The sequence below is a fragment of the Grus americana genome, chromosome 26 (assembly GCF_028858705.1).
Source record: "Grus americana isolate bGruAme1 chromosome 26, bGruAme1.mat, whole genome shotgun sequence".
In the NCBI taxonomy this organism is placed as follows: Eukaryota; Metazoa; Chordata; class Aves; order Gruiformes; family Gruidae; genus Grus; species Grus americana.
The window spans coordinates 5677881-5698722 of record NC_072877.1 but is presented as its reverse complement, the minus strand read 5'-3'; the positions used below and the strand labels follow the sequence as shown (position 1 = coordinate 5698722).

Here is a 20842-nt window from a genome sequence, read left to right as displayed (position 1 = left end):
TGTCACTCAGAAACAAATTTATACTTGGTAAGAAAAAAGTTTGTTGTGTTTTTTTTTTTTTTTTTCCCGGACACATACACAAGGATCACTGAAATGTCCCTGGGCTTGAATCCACAGCAGTGTCTCCGGGTCTGTGGTTTGATTATTAGAGGTTATTGCTTGCCTGCCTCTCTTGTCTTTTGTGCAAGCCAATTCCTCTGCCCTTAATTCACTCTGGACTTCTGACAACACTGCATTCCTTAATGTGCCATTACCAAACTAGTAAATAAGCACTGCTCTGCTCTCTTTCTCCCTACCCTTAGCCAAACAGGCTGCGTGCTCCTCTGTGGATTTATCTTTAATTTCACAGAATCTTTGGGTAAGCAATACACAGTGAGGTATCTTAGCTGCTGATCTACTGCCAAACATACTGGACTGCCATCCCAGAGAGATGGAAGAGATTTCGTACAGGCTCTTGAATTAAAATCTTTCCAGCAAGTAGAGGGATGTGTTTGACTTACATTTGGAAAATATCAGTGAGATAGTCCCCACTTGGAGACCTTGCTAAGAGGGAATGTGGGAGGTAAAGGAGGAGAGAGGGTGAGGAAAAGCTTTTATCTATAACAAATTTTTTAAGTACAGAATTTAAATCTGGAAAATATTAAGCTTATGAAGTTTCATGTGGACAGAAGACTCCCTATCTCTGCTGCACCCGCCTTGCTTATCTGGACTGTATTTCTCACACCTCGAGAACGTTGTTAAATGACCACTATCCTCATATCATTCCACTGCAGCAGACCCATACTACCCTCGCAATGCATAGCTCTGTATTTCCTTTACTCCATGCTTTTATTTATGCCTTTTTCCTATTGGCTTCATTTTTCTCCTGTAACAGAACCTTAAAATGGAAGCATCACTTAGAGCCTTTCCTCTCTATCACCTCAATTCTCTACCAAATCCCAGTGTAAACATCTGTACAGCGCACATCTCCATTGACTTCTGTGCAGAAGCACCAACAAAAGAGTTGGCCCAACTTCTCTGGGAACATGCCATCCACACTACTAATCCTTTGTCCATTTTTAGAATGGATTTTTTTATTGTTCTGAAAAGTCCAAATAAATATTTTTCCTTTCTGGTTTTCATCTCAGGACAAAGGTGCCAAACTACTGTGAAAAGAAGTGTTTTAACCCCTAGCTTTTCCTGCCAGAAACAGAAAAAGACAACTAAGATTTTTCCTGCAAAATTTCCATCTTTGTTCTGGATAGGGAAATACATCCAAACACAAAGACTCATCCTCAAATGTGACTGATCCTGCAGTTTGTGGCTCCAAAGCTCTGAGCACTGGATCATAGGTTTGGTAAAACATGGTGCAAATTTACAACACTAAGTGATTTAAAATCAGGAACAACTATAGTGACCCAGAAACTGCAGCCAATTTGGGCAGTCTTAAAAGAAGCATTTGAAACATTACACACAGCCAGTCACCAAAACCAGGCTCCAATTCTGCTGACATTTGTACATCCCTAATTCTTCTTCTGTATTTGCAGCACAAACAAGACCCAAAGCAAGAGCACAGCTTCACTCTATTGTATGTTCCACAACAATCAGCCTTTACCCTGATCTTTACTGGGAAGGACAGCCCTAGGGGATGAGCAGTAGAGATGTACAGGGGTATCGCAGGTTCTTGCAGACAAACAGCAGGGTCACGTGTGAGAGAAAAGCTTGTCTCAAGTCCTGTGATTTCCTTCTTGCCTCCCTTGACCTCTTCCTTCTCCCCTGTTTTCTCCTGATTTCTGTCTGCCTTTTTCAATTATTAACTCTGCGACTATGCTTTTGAACTCTGCAGAAGGTTTTGTGAAAAAGCATGGAGGAAAGATAATGTTCAGTGAAGCAGAGTCATACTTCTACTGAAACTGTCATTTGGATATTTCAAAGTGCTTTTCAGACATCTTGCAAAAATTTGCACACTTAGAAATGTCTTTTCCTTGTACCTGGGGCAGAACAAGGACTTCTGCCTGGGTTCAGCATGCCTGCCCTTCTACAGGAGCCCTCCAGTATTGAGATACTGACACAGGGGTTAGAAAATCCAGAAAAGCTATTCCTTTCTAAAAAGGCCTGGCAACTAATATGCTTCTGCAAACCATTTCCATTTTGTGACCAATGAAAAAAAGACTAAAATGCTCCTGAAAAGGTCTGTATGTTAGCAACATTGCTATTTCATGGGTATAATCCAAAGGTCTGGCAGATGAAATAGAAGCACAAAACAGTGCCAGCAATGGAAGAAATGTCATCTTGTTCAATGACAGTCCTATGCTCTTTCTTACTGGAAAAACTTTGCCTCCTTCCCACTCATTTCTTACATTCAGACAACACTGAATTGCTCTTTTTTGTTAACAATTTCTGTCACTTACCACTGTGCAGCAAAGAGGCCAGAACCACCAGAGAAGAACCAACGCCAGCAGGAGGAAGAGGATCAACAGAGCGATAGCCAGGATGGTCCCATCTGACTGGAAGAGAAACACAGAGAGCGTGTGTGCACTACTAATGCAAAACTCCCCTCTCCACAGTACCTCACTGTGTATCCTGCTTCCAGGCAAGTACACGTCCCAAAGGCCATTGCCATACTCCAGTTATTTTTCAGACAAGATGCAGTGTTCCTCCCTCCTCATACATCCAAATGTGGCAGCTGCCTCCCCCACCTCATTGCAAAGAGGCTGAGACATCTAGCTCCCTTCCCAGAGAGTTACAGGTTTTCTCAATTTTCTGAACCTCACAATTACCTAAAACACTTATTTCACTTCAGATCAAAATTAATGTAAGATTCCTCAGAGTATTGTGAAGATTGAAAAAAATATTTAAAAAAGAGCTCATAACACAATGTTTAATTGCAGTTTAAGCATTCTCCTTTCTTTGCAACTCTTTTCTCCTCTTGCAATATAAACTTGAAAGCGATGTTAGAATTAAAGTTTACTCCAGAGAACTTGAAGCAAGATCTCTATGGGCCTACAACTCAGGTCATCCTGCTCTTCTTAGCAGTGCCGAGTCAGGGTAATTCTGCCATGAGCTTTTCAAAGAGATTTGAACATACACCATCACAACAATATATAGGGTTTTTCCACATCAGAAGCCATTAACTCTAGAAGCCCTTTTCCTCTCTAACTGGAATAATTCCCCCATTTAAAAAGACATTTGCAATTCTCTGATATCAATTAACAATGCACACTGCTGCACAAGTCAGCTCAACATGGCAATCGAAACCAAATGTGCATTATTTCTTGTTACTTAGATTTAACCCAAACCAGATGTTCTTGGCTTCCTGAGGCATGCCAACTTCCCTATACCACTCCTTCCCAATATCATCCTATTCCGAGATAAGCAAGCAGGCAGTCCTGACTTAAGCCTGTTTGAGACATTCTTGATGCAAGAGCCAGACATTTAAAAAACCCTGCCCAAGTGTCAAGATCACAATGCCAGATTAAGGACACATTCAAGAGCAGACTGACCTGTAGGATTGGAAAATTGGGTGTCTGCTTAAGTCACTGTAATTCAATGGCCAGATGATCTCCCATCATACCATAATGGGAAGAGTAATTGGAAGGAAAAAAAAAAAAATCAGGTTGAAAGCAGAAAGAGTTTAGAAAAATCTAAACGCTTTTCTAGTGCAGAAGAAATTTCTGGAGAACTTGGATCAAGACAACCTGCTCTTTGGCACTTGGAAACAAAAGAGACGTAGTCCGCGCAGGAGAAAAATTCACCCAAGACATCTGTGGGAATGGAACTTGGACCCCAACACAAAGTAAAAGCTCCTTTGAGAAGAGAGAGAGGTATGTTTGGTGCCGTTCCTCTAGACAGCATAAAGCCACATCCATCATCTGCAAAATAGAACCCGCTGATATTCAACACTTTAAAAACGTGCTCCTGACTCTATGCTGCCATGAAATTGTTGAAGAAATAAGGCTTTTTGCATCTTATTGTTGTCTGCCCCTTTTACCCCTATATTGAAATGAATATTTTGTCATTAAGAATACTCTAAAATCAATTTGCAAAAGCATGAAACAAATTAAAGTGGCCTTTCAATTGTTTTGTTCTGGGGATTATTTAACAGAATTTTTACTTCCCCCCCAAGACAATCTGTAAAGAACAGTTTACACTACCCTAACACATGTGTTTCTCTGCAAGGCAGCTAATGTGGCCAGCTGGTATTCTGTGTATCACAGCAGCAAAACAGTCCAGAGGACTTAAAGGGTTTTGATTTGCCAAATGTTACATTTCTCACTCAGGTAATGCCTCTTGCTAAAGCCAGCATTGCCTGGCGAGTCTGCAGGAATAAGCCCTCTTCCAATATCAAAACCAGACCACCACTACACCCCTCGGGGGAAAAAAAAAAAAAAAAAAAAAGAATTCTGGTTGAATTCATTCCTTTTCTTGTATTTGAACAAATATCAAAATATTCCAGACAAATATGAACTGAATTTTCTGGGCTCAGCCATGGCTACAAAGTGTCAAAGTGAGAGTGTTAATGAAGAACTGCAAAATCCTATCTTCTTCTGCTCTGAGTGTCCTATCACTGCTGTAAACCAGGCTTTGAGGAAACCCTAGCAAGTCAGACCAGGACAAAACATACATACACAATAAATCCTACTATAATCATTCAAAGTGGCCTGAATTCTGCTTTTGGTTTGTTTTATCTTTATTTTGTCAGTTTCTGCTAGAATTTAGTCATCATTCTGTGTAATATCTATGGTCTTTATACAGCTAGAACTATGCTTAGATAGAAACTACCACTTATCCAAGCTGAATAATAAACAAGAAGGAAAATATGCCTGCTAAAACAGTTTGCAAAAATTCCACTGATATTTTGAAATCTCTCTCCCAGTCTTATAGCTAGTTGAAAAGGGCTGAAGCATTTGAAATGTCTGTTTTCATTCCATTTTATTTTTTTTTAAATCAAAATTTGGAAGAACAATACAAATGCTCATGGAAACACTGAACCACGGAATAATTCGATGCGCTGTGTTTAACACTTATTGAATAAAGGCTGTCAATTCAGACCAAGAAAACAACTTTAATTTTAAAAAAAAAAAAAAAGGAAAATTTTAACACTAAACTGGTGAATTTCTCATAAAAAAATATATATGGAGACAAAGCGTGGCTAGCCCCTAAATACACAGTTGTCTGAAAGCAGTGCTATGTTCCCAAAGGGATTCATCTTGACTTCTCACACCAAGATAAAACCGTGGTGCTGGTACCCACAGTGAAATCAACAGCCTGAAACTCCATCACACCTGAATGGCTGAGAAAAGCCAGACAACGCAAAGTGTAGAACATTGGCTACTTGCTTCTTGACAACTGTTGAAGACTTGGACAATGTCTGGAGTCATTGTTTTGAAATGCCTCGCTATTGTATCAAGAAACAGTAATACGAAAGAGAGCAGGCTCTTTAAACGACCTTTCAACATGCTACATGTCTGACATGTTAAAACTCTATAGCATAGACTTTGAAACAAATAAGCTGGTAGAGAAAGCAAGTCATCTGTGCCTTGAAGCCTCCTTTTCCCTGCCAGAGTCCAACGAGGCCAAGAAGATGCTACAAATATTGCTTGCAGTTGAAGTACAATGGAAAACAACCTCTGGAAGATACTGTAAAGTATAGAGATGTCAAGAAATCGAAACAGGACACACTAGAGGCATTTGCTTATACAGAGGGTGGGTGAGTGAGTGTGTGTATGCATATTTATATACATGCTTTCACTCAGAAGTTATTGTGGAACTGTTATGGACTGTGAGAAGTCAGCCTGTGACCAGGGAACCCTTTTTTTGTCACAGGACAGAAATCTGGCCCACCTTTTGGACTGTAGGTACTCTAGAGAGAAGATGGGAGGGCTGGCAAAGTCTGATCCAGTAAACAACAGGGGCTATTTCCTTAAATGTACCCACAAACACTCAGATATGTGCTGTCCCACAAAGGAACACGCTCCTCCGAGGCATGCATGCAATCTCTGGGAAAATACTATCTAACACAAAGGTTAGTACAAGCTAGGTGCATGCACATTCTGTTAATAATCAGTGAACAGGGATGACCGCTCTAGTGATGGTCATGCCATGGAGGAAATGACTCATCCTCCAGAGTTCCTTTGCTATTGCCTGCTGAGATTTGTGCCTAAGACCAAACTCCTAAAATTTTGCTCCAGGAAGCATGCACACAATCATGCAGAGACACAAAGCTAAGCTCCTTATTTCATCTTAGACATCCTCAATGCTTCTAACATAGAAGCAAACATAAATCAGTTCATATACAAACACAAATCAGTTCACTGGCATTTCAATGGAACTATGGCTTATTTCTGAGGGTTTTTTTAAAAAAATGCTACTATGCACCAGATGAGCATTTTTTGTTGTGTTTGGTTTTGGTTTTGCTTTTCCAATCTTCTTATTTTTGTTTAAGATTTTATTTCCTAGTTTCTCGCTTCACTGGCATTTGCAGCATACATTAGCTATTCCAGGAAGGTAACTCGGAATAACCACCCCAAAATGCAAGGACCCTCAAAAGCTTTGACTCCTGATGTTCAGGAGCGATGAATGAAGTACTAGGTGCATCTAATAAATGCACTCATATACTGCGGCTGACAAATTAATGCATTATTGATTTATAGGGAGAGGGAGGTGGGTAGCATGCATGCTTGTTACCACAGCAGTAAATGGATTTAACTTCAAGCACACGTTTAAATGTGCTGACTTCATGCTGTGCCTAAGAGGGATGGACTTCTGTTAAATACATGCATCAAACACTTGGCTTTGGTAGGCCTTGAAGGCTCGGTTCAGTAAGAGGATTTAGTCCTAATTCCTACAGACTTCACTGGCAAGTAAGAAACCTAAATACTCTGTTTAATCTGGTTCTGCACTCACTACTCCAGCAGTGATGTGCCCTATCAGCCAGCTGATCTCAGACTACAGGCAGTCTCAGACCCCCGTGCTATGCAGAAGAGCTTGTGGAAGCCTTTCCAGCTGTTAACTGCAGCAGAGGACCTAAGGCAGCCGCATGATGTCATCTCCAGGGCAGGCTGGAAAGCTGCTGTCTTTGCTGCTTCAGGGCTAGGAGTGCAGAAACATCTGTGCTGCTACCAAGAATTGGGAACAGGAGCATGAAGACAGCCATATAACCACGTCTCACTTCAAGGTGACTCTACAGTAATAACAACTTAAATAACACTTATCACTGCTAAGCCTTACGTGCTTTCCAAAGGGGAGAAACACGGTTAGTGTCATTCCAGAGACAGGAAAGATGTGAATGGCTCCTATATTCCAGTCTAGTGTCCGTACATTGAAAAAAACCCCAAAAAACCAACACCCAACTCTTTTACATTTTCCAAGCAGAAAGAGCAATAACATGCTAAAAGCCTTCAGAGATGTTAGTAGGAAAAGAATGAAGTGCCTTTAAAAAGCTTTATGAAAATCTTGTCTACAGTTCTGAATAAGCATCCAAAATCTGACAGAGGTTTTCTCTGTGGAGAGAAAGGAGAAAGTTTTGATGTCCTTTAGTCAATAAGGGAGGGGACGACAAAGGATGACCCTGCCTTTTCACACCAGAGAGACTCAGGCAGCTTTTATTGTGAAGGAAACACTCTCCATTCCTGCCCAACTCTCCTGGGGACTCTCCCAGCAACAGAAATGCGTGTCTATCATTTATTTTTATCACACACAGGATTTTTATTTTTTTAATATAACAGAAAAAATCCAACCTAATTTCTGAAAGGAAATGAATATTCACTGAATGCACTGTTCAGCAATGCTAGCCTCTCTGAGCGGCGTCTACATGAAGCTGTTTGAGTGGGAGCCAAGCTCAGCAGGGGATGCGAGCAAGAAACACCTGTTCTAGCTCACCCAGTATAGGTGTTCTCAGCTCCTTTTTTCAGAGTTTACTGTGCTGTGAAATGAGATGCCCCTCTGGCAATGATCTGTTTTCCTCCTCTCCTTCCAGAGCCAAAAGTAGATGAGAGTCCACTTACAAAAGACTTTTCCAGCATCCTACATTATTTGCTTTACAGCCCAGTATAAACACCAGTGAAGCTTCACTTCACCACATGCTGTATAAACGCAGAGCGAGGGACAACCCTTATCCTGAAGAGTTCACACTCCGAACAGTGCAGGCAAACACATGGTGGGAAGGAGGAGTAATCAGTGCTCCCTCTGTCACAAGGAAAGATCTTTGGTTAGGGAAAATAATTCTCTAATCCCTGATTGCTGTGTTTATGCTCATGAAAACAAGTTGAACTTTTCCTTCAGAAGAAATATTTAAGAGTTTCCAGCTAAACAGAACTGCTAGCAAGACTTCCGAAAAGCAGATACAGCAGAACTAATGGTAGAATTCAAGTTTGCCCAATCTCAGACTAGTGCCTCACCCATAAGGCATTGCACCTGGGATCCTGCATTAAATACAACAGGGTCTGGTGGGACAGTTTATGAAAAAACACAACGTGACAAAACCCTGCAGACTGATGGGCTTCCTCTCTTCAGTTGTATATACTCTCCATCAGTATTGGATTCAGTAGTCTTCAGATGACAGGCACCTCCCCATGCAGAGTTGCTAAGGTTCGAAGGCCTTTGCCCTCCTCTTTGGTTTTCTAGCTCCCTGGGACATCCATCTGGTTTGGTAAAATGCTCCAAATTCTATTACTGGTTCTGATACAAAGCTCCTGACCCCTGAATTTCCCCACCAAGAGACCTCTGCTGAACCAAAGACTAAAAATAGTGGTAAGACTTCATGCCAGCACACATCTGCTCAGGTCTCTACTAATCATGACATTATCTGTTAATTGTCAAAATTCAGGTGTCACAATTTTAACAGCCTCACTGCAGGAAGCAGCAGAGATCAAAGGGAGCAGGGCCTCTTAGCTGCAAGCTTTCAGTACTCTAATTACAGATGAGCATCTTAATAATCACACCCTACAGCTAGAGGCAGAGGTCATAGCATCTTGTCAGGCCTCAGATTTTGTCCTGGAAGTGAGCATGCAAGCCTTGGCTTTGTGGCTGGGACATCACCAGCCTGAAATCAGCTAGCGCAGAGGCCTCTTGAGTGCTCTTTTTTAGGTTCAATCTGCACACACGCTTGCACTGCACAGCTGGTCATAGATGTTTCCGACGGAGGAGCTCCTATTCTAAAACAGCTATCTCTTGTCCCCCAACACTTGTAGCTAAACAACAAAACCTCTGAGGTGAAACCTAAGCAGTTATTTTGGTTTCCATCTGTGCCTGAAGGCAATCCTTAATAAGAAGTATGTTAAGAAGGAGGTGAATAGCAACTGGAATAACAGCAGACAATTCTGTGGAATTAGACTGTCATAACAGCAACCATTCATGGCTTGATTTGGGTTTACTTCTTTGCAAGGCAGGAAAGGAAGAAAAACAGCATGCTACAGCTCTGGAGCATCTTGCCTCTTGCATGTTTGTGAGATTTGTAGCATTTAAGCAGCATTTAAAAAAATCTTCAGGAGCACCTTCCTTGAGCTAATGCTCATGTACCCCCCTCCACAAGCTGAACAGGACAAGTTTCTCACAGGCCATCACAGGTGGCTTGCCATGAGTCTGACAAAGTTAGGAGGGTGCCAGCATGACCTGAACCCACACAACAAGACATGTTTGGGATAAGTTTCCTCCTGAAACTCAGTCTAAATTGAAGTTACATTTTCAATGGAAAAGCATTTAAATAAAAGAAAACATTTTGTTTCAAAAGCACTGTTTCAAAGTGCTCTGTTTCAACTTAAATGTTAAAGGGGATCTCACTACTAGAGGTATACATGCATGCGGAGATTATAGCACATATTTGGTAGTTAATTTCCACACTGTCACAGGAAAAAAAGTCTGCATATCCACAAACTATTTTGATGTTTCCAAATTAAAACTTTTCAAAACTTCCATTCTGTGATTCTGTCCCCACCTGCAATTTATTGGTCTCTTTTGTGAATCCCTACTTTCCAAACCATAGGAACATGCTCTTTGTAATATGCCTACCCCACCTCAGGGTATTATAAAACAGCCCATGTAGCAATATTAGAGTGAAAGTGTCTCTGCACATTTAACTCTTCGGCTGACCTGCGTTAGCAGAAACATTCACTGCCTATTATACTTGCAGCATAAAGCATTTAAAAGCAATTTCTTTTAGAAACAAACTTCAAATAGTATGCCCTGGAGTTCCCACAGAGCAATACCTTGACTAATATACAGGTCAAGGGCCTAGGAAAGTGCTCATTAAATTTACTCTGCAGTTTCATAAAGCCTCTATTGCTACAATAGTGAATGCGCTTTAATTGCCTGCAGACTTAGGAACACTGATAACTAGCAGAGCCTTAATTGTGCAGCCCAGAACAAAGTCACAATTGAAAAAATCCTACATTAGCACTGAATTACATTCCTTTTGAATAAAAAAACCCCAACTTTCAGTGAAGGGCATCATTAGTTTTTACTACAAGCCTGCAGTGCTTTCTTGATTTTCTAACTTTTTCTTTCTCCATATTTAAAGATCAAATCCATCCACTATTATTTAACCAAAGGTGCAAATTCCTTCAGTCTTTCAAACAGCCACAGGAAGAAAACTGAGATATTTAGATGTAGTAAAGCAGTGTCAGTACCCACCTCCTTTTGTCAAATGCAAAACCTATTGAGGTTAAGAGACCAAGTTCTCTTTTTTTAGTTGACTTCAATGGCTCCTGCACCCTTGCAACTGGAAATGTGAGACCAGAGGGACTATCTCTTTCCAGAATGGAAGGCCTCCTTCCCACCTGTCACCTCATTGATCATCCCAAGCCATTTATTAATGGTTGCCACCAAGGCAAATGCTTCATTATAAGACAAGCGGTTCTCTGATCTGCCTATGCAAGACCTTCTCTTGCCCTGGGTTGCTGTCAGGTGCAGTAAGTCTCTGTGTCCTCCCCCTCCACACATACTGTTTCAAGAAGCCCCTTTTCCACAGCCAAGGACTGGCTTGGCCCAACTGCTCGCCAGCAGGTCTCCTCTGGTTTCCAAAATCTGAAATCCTATTGAGGACTGTGGAAGGGCTAACTGCCCAGCAGTGTGCTTAACCACCTTGATTCCCATCCAAGAGTTGTTTTGGAGCATCAGCATCTCAGGTAAGAAAGGCTTGGAATCTACCAGGACTGGATGGTACCCAAGCTTACAAGGGCAAGCCCAGTTTAGGCACTGCATGTGCCTCCCAAATAGAATCGCTCCCCCAAACTGCCCTGACCTAACATGTCCCTTCTCAGCTGAAAAGTGCTCCTTTTTACAAGCGTAACTCCCCTAGCCGTCCTCCTGAAGGAACAGGGTGTGACCAGGGTGATCCATTATGAGCTGGATACACATAGCAAATAAAAATGAGTTTCAATCAATGCTAGTCTAAAGCAATCTAATCATCTGCCACAGAAGTGCTCTCCCAGCACATGTGGGTACCTCCATTGTCTCACCTTCTTGCAGAGAAGCGTCATGTGTTTCTCACTAGGTGATACAGGGAGTACAGGAATATCACCTAGTGATACTTCTTCCAATTGAGAGCCGCCCAGGAAGACTTGTTTTACACTGCCACTGCAGCCCTGCAGTTTTCACCTCCCTTCCAGTTTTGACTCTGACAGTGCAAGAGGTCATTAGTGGGTTTTCGTCTTCTGGGAGCATTTTAGAAAATGAACAAAGACTTATTTTAGTTCCCATCCTGGCTTCTCTCCGGGATGCTCTCTTTTTGCACTGAAGAACTTGGCAGTAGCCCTCCAGTCAGCAGAGTAGGACTGACTTCCTGCCTCTAAACGCTGCCTTGTAAATTATTTCCTCTATTGTACATTCCCTTTCCTGACAAGGCTTGGTGTGCAACCTGCTCTGTGCACATCTGCATGTGTACACATTCATAAAGCAGCATTTAATACTTTCCCTCTTTCAGTTCTTCAAACTCCTGACACACGAAGAACTTCCCTTTTTAAGAGCTTCCCAACTCCACCAGACATCGCTTGCTAATTCTTTTTCAAGCATACACTCCCCAGGCATTAACAGGTGCAAAGGAAAGCAATGCACACTGTGTTCATACCACTAAAGCCTGATGTGGGGCAACTTTGCATATGAAATTGGTGGTATACTGAGACTAATAGCTGAGGAAGAAGAAACAATTTTTTTTTAAGTCTTACCACTAGTGGAAGCTGAGGATGCTCAGTTCCCATTGCATTTGTGGTCCTGTGCCTTATACTATTGCTGTCCCAAGATGAGTTTTTTTGTGTTTAGCAGAGAATAAATTATAGTTCTTGGTGCCTTCAGCTATCAAAGGTCCACTGACATCAGCAGGAGAATGAAACTACTTTCCAAATTCTCATCATTAATTACCTGCCACCCAATGAAGATATCCTGGTCTGTCAGATAAAGGGCAGAAAGTATGCAACCCCACAATAACACCTGTAGCAATGATGTAAGTTGTCAACCTCCAGACTGGGACAGAAGGCTACGTTAATCTTTTCTTTTTTTTTCCTGCCTTAATGTCTCTTTTGTAAACGCAGGTACATTGAAAAAATTCCAGTATTAAAAACTAAGAGAGAGGAAACTGATCATGGCAACAAGAAGTCAGTCTTTCATGGTATGTGCAAATATACTGTTCACGTACTATAAAGTCACACCTAAATGTGTCCAATCGTTTCTGAAGCCCTTATTGTAATCACTGACAGCTTTATTCAAGTATGGGTACTTTTGGCCTCTGCTAGCATACTGCACAGAGACCTCTGCAACGGAGAACAAAGGCACCTCATTCACCTGCAAAGCAGACAGCCCAGCCCAGCCCACCCTGGGCGATAATACCTTTCTGAGGCACTGGAAAGCTGAGAGCACTTGGCTGACACCAAGAGCACTGTAACATTGAAGTAAATAGCCTTGCTGCAAGGAGCTCGACAGTAGCACTTTGAGGACAGAATCTGTCTTTGTCTTCTGTGGTTACACAGCACCTGGAGCATGTCAGATCCTAAGTGTGACTGCAGTACAAAGGCCAAGTAAAAATATCAGCAAAAGGTGGCTGGGGGTGTCTTGCCCCCCCAGGAACGGGCCTCTGTCTAATTTGAGTCAAGCAACAGAGACATATAGTGGCAAGTTCTGATAACTAAAGATTATTTATAGCCAAAATAGCCCCTCCACCCTCAGCACTGGGAGACCCAGTTGCTAAACAGATGCCCAGGATTCATTGACAAGCCTCCTAAAGAATGTAGAGTGGTCTCCTCCTGAAATCTCAGTCCAAGCAGTCACAAATGATTCCAAGGGTTGGAGAGAGGAAGGGTTTTAAATCCATATTGGGTTCTATAGAGAAGAGATTATCTTGTCCAAAAGAACACAGGGGAACAAGCCCAGCTTCTCTCTGAGTCAGCGTGATGCCACAGCCTTAAGGCCATTTCTTTAGAAGCAATGCCCTGCCCCTATGTGTGCCGGGCCCTTGCAGGCTTCAGTATTCAGAGCTGCCATTTAGCACCTTGTGCCAGCAGCAGAGGTCACCTGGATGTCCCGGCACCATTTTGCTCTCTTTTGCTTAGGTAACGCAGTAACAACCTGGCCTCTCTGCCCTCTGTATGGAAGGGAGGATTCCTTCCCCCATGGGGAACTTTCAAATGAAAGAAAAACACTGTTTAAAGGTACAGCTATTGAAAAAACAACTTCAGAGAAATAAATTAGTAACTCTCCAAGACAAGCAAGCCAAGAGACAAATTCATCAAATACTTCTAGACAGCTGAGCTTTGTCATAGTGGAGATGCTGGCATCTTATCCCCCAGCTAAGCATATAAACAGCATGCTGTCTCCAAACCTTAAGAACACTCACTCCAGCCATTCCCCTGTTCTGTTGGGGTAGTTGCCAGTGGTCACATAGTCCTGGCCAAATAACACCCTAAATTACACTCAGGACAGCCCTGTCTTAATTTAACTGGGTAATACGTAAGTTAGTGGGGAGCAGGATTAAACGTCTGTCTGCAGCCCCTGATTTACACAGTGTTACCCTCTTGCTTCTGAAATAAACCCAGCCACTGCTAGCGGCTTTATCAGAAGCCAGCCAGTAATCCTCAGTCTAGGGTGTGCAGTCAGCAAAATCTTTGACTGAAAACTAGCATTGACCATCCACAGAGAGGGCACAAGCAAGCTTGATATTTACATGCAGTACCATTCTGCCCTAAGCTAGAGGGTTTCATCTGCATTCCATAATTTAATAAAACAAATGCTTTGCCCAACCGCAACAGCTCCCGCATCTGGCCCATTTTTGGCAGATAAATGGAAATCACTGCATTCCTTCAACAAGCAAACCCCCTTTTTGTCCACAGAGCTCCTTGCTGACATACGGGCCCCTGCCTACCGAGCCCAGCTGTCCAGGGCTGCAGCAGGCACCCTGCGAGGGTGAGCAGGACACAGCCCTCCTAGTTTCTTCCCCTCTGAAGTACATGCCTCTTCTTACCCTGCATCCCTTGGGGATCTGTGAGAACGTATGCTGCAGCCCCTAACCACGTATAAGGGACATGATTAACGGGGGTAGGCTTGCTTTATAATCTCAAAGCAGTGGGTGCAATACCCTGGTCTGTCTCCAGCATGCCTTTATTTTCCACTCCTGACAGACAGATATATGCTCTGATACTTTATCGTGTTGAAGGCATCTGGCATTGTCCAGCCAAGTTTCCCCATTAGACTTTAGAGCCACCAAAACCAGCAGAAAAGCTAAGATGATAAACCACAACAAAAGCACTGTTCCCGAGGAACATGAGGGTAGGAGAGGGAATCACATTCAACAGCAACAAAAAAATTTCTCTTCTACTAACCTGGTTCTATCTTTTTCTTTCACTCTTCTTTGATGTAAAGACTGTACTCTGAAAATGGAGCAGTCCCATGCAATTCCACAGTCAATGCTTTTTACCATCTCTAGAAAATGACAACTCCACCTTTAACCAAAGGCCACCCCTGCATGGGATTGGGGAGTCAAGCTTTGTTCTGACTGATACTTTACACAGCAGACAGATCTTGCATTTGGAGTTTCATTTGCTGGCTGATGCACTGGGCAAATTCTGGACTGATAATTACCACAACAGATTCTAAAGGACCTCCCATGTGTAATCAACTCTCTTGCCTCTAAAAATTCATATTGAAAATCCCGAGGAAGAAAAGCAAATTAAAATCCCTCAAGACCCCCTATGGGCTGTTTCATACCTCAGGCCAACTGAGAAGAATTTTGATTCCTTTTAAAAATGGAGATTTTGGTCCACCTGATCCAGCTGAGATCACTTTTATGTGACTGCAAGTCTTCCCAAAATGTACTTTAAAATGGAAATGTTGAAAGATCGTCTACAACAAAAGCATCTCTACAAGTCTTTCCCACACCTTCTGTTTTCTTTTGTTAAATGAAAAATCAATTACTTCTCAACAGAGAGAACTGCAGTGCAGTACCAGGAAAGCCTGGAGACTCACTTTAAAAAACAAAATTTAAGCACTTCTGGCAATTTTATTTTGGGAACCTAAACCAGCAATTCCTTGAGTCCCATGGAAAAGGAGGTATAAAAAGCATATGCAGTCATGCCTGTACTCTGATATTGGAAAACACAAGCAATTAAGCAAAAGGCAGAATACAACAGAACCCATGCAGTTTAATTTCAGACACCCTTTGTGCTTTTTTGGGGCTGCAAGCCTTGAAGCCTGCCACATTTCAGGAAGTAGAAAGCTAGGGGAAACGAGAAGTCCCTCACAGCACAACAGACACCTGCAGTCCCGGCAAGTGGATTCCAAAGTGCCCAGATTTGAAAGCATAGGTAGAAGCTGTAACGCTCTTTTAGCTGCATGTATGACTCCTTTAAAAACAAAAAGCCCCAAACCCCAATCAGTGTTCAGACAGTGAGGTCTAAGTTGGCATTGACAGATTTGACAAGTAGGATCACTTAATATATTAAGTGAGATGTAGTTAAGTGTGTCTCAGACTAAGAAGGAGATTAAAAGTCAGTCATGATGTATGCCTTCATCCCTAACCTTCCCACATTTTCTCTCCCTTGAAATGTTGTAGATTTTACACCTCAAGGGGAAAAAGCACAAATAATCCCTTCAGTGAGGCACCAGTGGCTCAAGCAAAAGCTCCGTCTGTTCCCAGAGTGAGTCAGTTTATGATAGAGAGGTATGTGCATTATTGCATTCAGAAACACAAACCAGTGACATTTCCGAAACAGGAGAAGTGCACAGAACACTGCACTGCCACACATTCAGTATTTTAATATGAAGGCAGCATAGTCTGTGAAAAGCACTTTTAACTGGCAGCCTCACAAAAATCACAGCACTGGGCAAGGCAAAAAATCCCAGTATCCCATTTTCAGTAGCTGGCACTCTGTGTTAGAAAACATGACTTGAGTACAGGAGTAGTAAGTGCTCTTCCCTCCTGGCTTCTGGCAATTGCAGGAGTTGGGCCCTGCTGACTTACAGCAGCGAAGCAGTGATGCACTTCTAGAAAAGGCAAGAGCTTTGATCCCTTGTTTCTTCCCCAAAAGTGACCTGACCAAGATGAAAAGTGTTTTCTTTCTTCTAGAGTTTTCACTGCTCAATAAACCAGGTATTTATTTAGCTGCCTCATTCCTTGGAGTCTTTAGATATTAAATAAAGGTTGGGACCTATGCTAGTATAAAATAGTTTTGCCCTGTTAACCTATGAGAAACTGGCCCAATTTCCTTTCCATGACAACCTATGCTAAAATTTTTGCCAGGCAGGGTGACAAAAAGCTTATTAGATAGTTCAATGGCTAGGCTCTATCTGCCCTGATCTTCGGATACCTACCTTCATAACTTAGGAGTCAAAGTCTGACTGACTTTTCTGCCTGATCATTTTGAGTCTTTACTTGCTGGGAATGTAGCTGTCTGCTTCGGCTATGCTCTTAATTGAATTTTCTTCCCCGGATTACCTCCAGATAGTCCTTGAAAATGGGTAGTTCATAGAACAGGACATGTATTGTTTATAGGGAAAATGGGTATTTAGGGATTATTTACATGTTGCATAGGAAGGTTTTGTTGTGGAGCTACCTAAGAAAATAAAGAAACGGTGAAGCTTATCAGGCTGTCAAGCCCCTTACTTTGTTTCTTCTCCCATTAAATAGCCATTTCTGGAGAGCAATGAGATTGAGGTTCAAGGCATTTGCATCAAAATGAGTGTGGGGCTGCCATGTTAAGTCACTGCCAATTGCCTTCTGGGAAGCTTTTTTGAAGACAACACTCCAGACCTTTTTCCAAACCTGATCATTTGTGAAATATACAGCAGAGAGAGGAAACCCAAAGCCTGATTGCTTAGGGTTTTTTCCCTGCTTGTTACCATCACTTCATTCCACAGCTTTCTGACTGTTCCACTATGGCTGCAGATCTTCAAACAGACCTAGCTTTCAGGCCTGAAGTCAATTAAACAAGTCATTTGGTGCACATTTTGTATATGGGTATTTCCAGTACTGGAACCCTTGTAACCTTAATTCAAAAGAGAGGATTGTAGTCTTGGTAAACAGTTTCATCTTTAAAAAGAACTGGAAAAAATAAACACTACTACAAAGACAAAATGCCTGTCAATTATACTTCCTCAAATAGTGAAGCCTGTGATATAATTTTCAAAGTAGCCACTGAATGTCACTGCATCTAGGTTTGGATGTAGGATCTGGATTTGAATTCTGGCTGCTTAGCTGCACTGCAAATCCAGTTTTGAAGTATGGAGGCATCAGAGTTAGTAGGCACTGCCATGAAGCATAGGTATTTACGAAAGTTTCATTACAGCTATTAAAGCAATAGAAAAGGAACAGATATTTCATTTCCTATAACCTAGAAATAACAACTCTATCCCTGGAAGAAAGCATATTTTTATTCTCTAAGAATTATTTCCCAGGTCTTGCCTCATGAACAAAACATAGCAAAATATTCCTGTTATTTGCTGACAACATGCAAATACATTTTTGCCAGTGAGCAAAGAGAACTTGAATGAAAAAACCCAACTAATAAATTCCCTTCTAAGGCATAAGGAAGTCTTTGTAAGCTTTGGAATATAGCCCCTCATGTAAGCTCTGGAAACTGTCTCTCCATATGATCTTGTCCTTGTTGAACAAGTATCAAGATCAAGAGACACAAAAGACTTTTCTCATCTTGTGCATCAGCCTGTGTGGACCACAGAAGACTGCTGATAATCGGATGTTAAACAACTTAGCCTTTCACTTATTCTATATGGAAACATGATGTGCTTTTACCAGACAGGGAGAAAAGCGGGCCATGGACAGATTTTCAAATCTTTCTGGTGAGACTACACTAGCTTCCCAAAAAAGAGTTTAAGTCAGTACACAGGAGAAGTAAAGTAGTGCCTCAACCATTCCCTGTACAGAATAGGTCTTCCCACAGATGAATAAAGCTGAACACACTGAAGCACAAAGGACGGCTCTGAACTCAAAGTGAATTCCTCCACTACCTCCTTCAGCACGTCATTTCATGCTCTATTCCCAACAGCCATGACTTAGCAGAAGTAGCATCTTCAGCAAAACCATGAATTATAAATGTCCTCTGCCTGATTCCACCAGAGACTGAGTGCAGCAATTCACTACTGCCGATGAAGGATGCCAGCTATAAGCCAGCACTTTAGTGGAGAACGTCAAACTAGCTAACCAAACCGGCAGACTTGTCCTGTTCTGGTCTGCATCCTACAGCAGATCCGGAGTCTGAGGTGTTTACTGAACTCAAGAGCTTTGCCACGCTATGGCATACATGATACACAAAATATCATATCACCACACTCACAAGCTCACCTTTAAGAGAGGAAAACAGGTCCTTTGCACACCAGGCTTACTCAACTTGGAAGCCCTAGTAGCAGTGCAACAAACATCTGATGCTAAGTACCACCATCCTACTGAATCACGTTAGGCACATGAATCAAAACTTACACAGTGTGTGCTGGAGATGATGACGGAGCTAGAGATGAAGCTCAAACCATCATTCATACTGACTTGGAGAGCTGCTTCCCTGAAAAAAGAAAAAAAAAAAAAACAACCCACAAGAAACAAGTCAGGCCAGCTAGTCCACAGTCCTCTACTAGATAATATCCTCTGGAACCTGCACTCCTGATGCACAGATGTCCTGGTTTCAGCTGAGAAGGTTAATTTTCTTCATAGTAGCTAGTATGGGGATATGTTTTGGATTTGTGGTGGAAACAGTGTTGATAATATAGAGATGTTTTTGTTCTGTGGACCTATCGTTGAGCAGTGCTTACACAGAGCCAAGGCCTTTTCTGCTTCTCACACTGCCCTGCCAGCGGGATGACTGGGGGTGCACAAGCTGTTGGGAGGAGACACAGACAGGACAGGTGACCCAAACTGACCAAAGGGATATTCCATACCATATGACGTCATGCTCAGATTATAAGGAGCTTGGGGGAAGAGGGAGGCAGGGGGGCGGCGGCGTTCAGAGTGATGGTGTTTGTCTTCCCCAAGTAACCGTTACACATGACAGAGCCCTACTTTCCTGGAGATGGCTGAACACCTGCCTGCCCATGGGAAGTGGTGAATGAATTCCCTGCTTTGCTTTGCTTGTGCGTGTGGCTTTTGCTTTACCTATTAAATTGTCTTTATCTCAACCCATGAGTTTTCTCACTTTAACTTTTCCAATTCTCTCCCCCATCCCGTTGTGGGGGAATGAGCGAACGGCTGCATGGTGCTCAGCTGCCGGCTGGGGTAAAGCCACAATAACAGAAAAGCCTTTTGTACAGGTTAAATCACACTGCTGGTGTTCTCTCCCCTCCCTGTGCTCCAATGCACAACTGCCAATTAACCCAACAAGCACAAGAGACAATGCCAGAATTAGATGCATAGAAGAACAACATAATATAGTGAGATGATGCAGACTCATTTTCCCCCAAAGTTAAATATTTGAGTACACAGTAAAAAACATACATGCCAACTTCTCGTAGCACAGGTGCTGGGCAGAGCAAGTAGGTATCTTCCACTACAAAAGGCTTCTCATCTGAAAAAAAGACATATTGGGATTTATTACCTGGTCAGTAATATAGGCCTTAAAGACAAAGCTTAAATAATGTTTTTCCTCACTCTTGATTCATAAAAAAGATCAAACACTGTATGAGGGATAAAAAGCTACTGCTGAGCGGTTGTTCTGAGGTAACTGTAGGCATGCTTTTAGCCCATGGAGTTACAGAGTAAATAGAAGGTTTCAGCAGATAACCTGCACCTCAGAGAAGAAAAAAAAAATTTCAACACCTCACATTTACACACACACCCTAAGAAAGATGGGAAAGCATGGCAGCTGACCCTCCTTCCTCATTTCTTTGCAGAGCCCTCATGAAAACTGTCTTGCTTTCAGGCCATCATTCTCACTGTGAAACACCATTCCACAAAGCCCTTTGTGCCGCAGCTCCAACGAAATGGCTGAGGACGACGTGTCCCTGCAGAGCCGAACGCCTCAGGGCAATCAGAAGCCCCGTACCGCCTCTCACTCACATCACTCACATCTTGCACCGAGCACCTTCGCCATTCCCACAGCTGCTCCATCCTATTGACATCTATCATGCCACATATTTGAGCCACAACAAAACTGAAGGTACAAAGCTTTTTGGATGGTCAAAGTTACCACAGCCAATCTACACAGGAGACCAGATGGAATTGCAACAGATTACACATAAGCAGAAATAGCTGAGTTAAGAAAATTGTATATTATGGAAAATTTTTGCATTTCAAGGCAGACTTGTCTGAACCTAAATTAAACCTTCCAACCTGAATTAGATTATGGTTTTAAAAGTGGAGCGATGAGAGTTATCACTAGGCAGTTGCCGGGGAAACAGGAACATTAGCTCATATTCTTCTTTTGTAGACTTAAATCAGAAC

At 42.2% G+C, this 20842-nt stretch overlaps 1 protein-coding gene across 3 annotated transcripts in view; it reads right to left on the bottom strand.

Moving 5' to 3' along the window:
- The window catches only part of ANTXR1 (ANTXR cell adhesion molecule 1), a 111518-nt gene that overhangs the window by 48010 nt on the left and 42666 nt on the right, over positions 1 to 20842 (bottom strand). For all 3 annotated transcript variants that reach the window (XM_054804439.1, XM_054804441.1, XM_054804440.1), the window contains 3 exons: positions 19898 to 19967; positions 18893 to 18971; positions 2391 to 2486 (listed from right to left, as the gene is read on the bottom strand). In XM_054804439.1, the coding sequence (XP_054660414.1) occupies positions 2391 to 2486; positions 18893 to 18971; positions 19898 to 19967 (245 nt within the window). The remainder of the gene's footprint in view (positions 1 to 2390; positions 2487 to 18892; positions 18972 to 19897; positions 19968 to 20842) is intronic.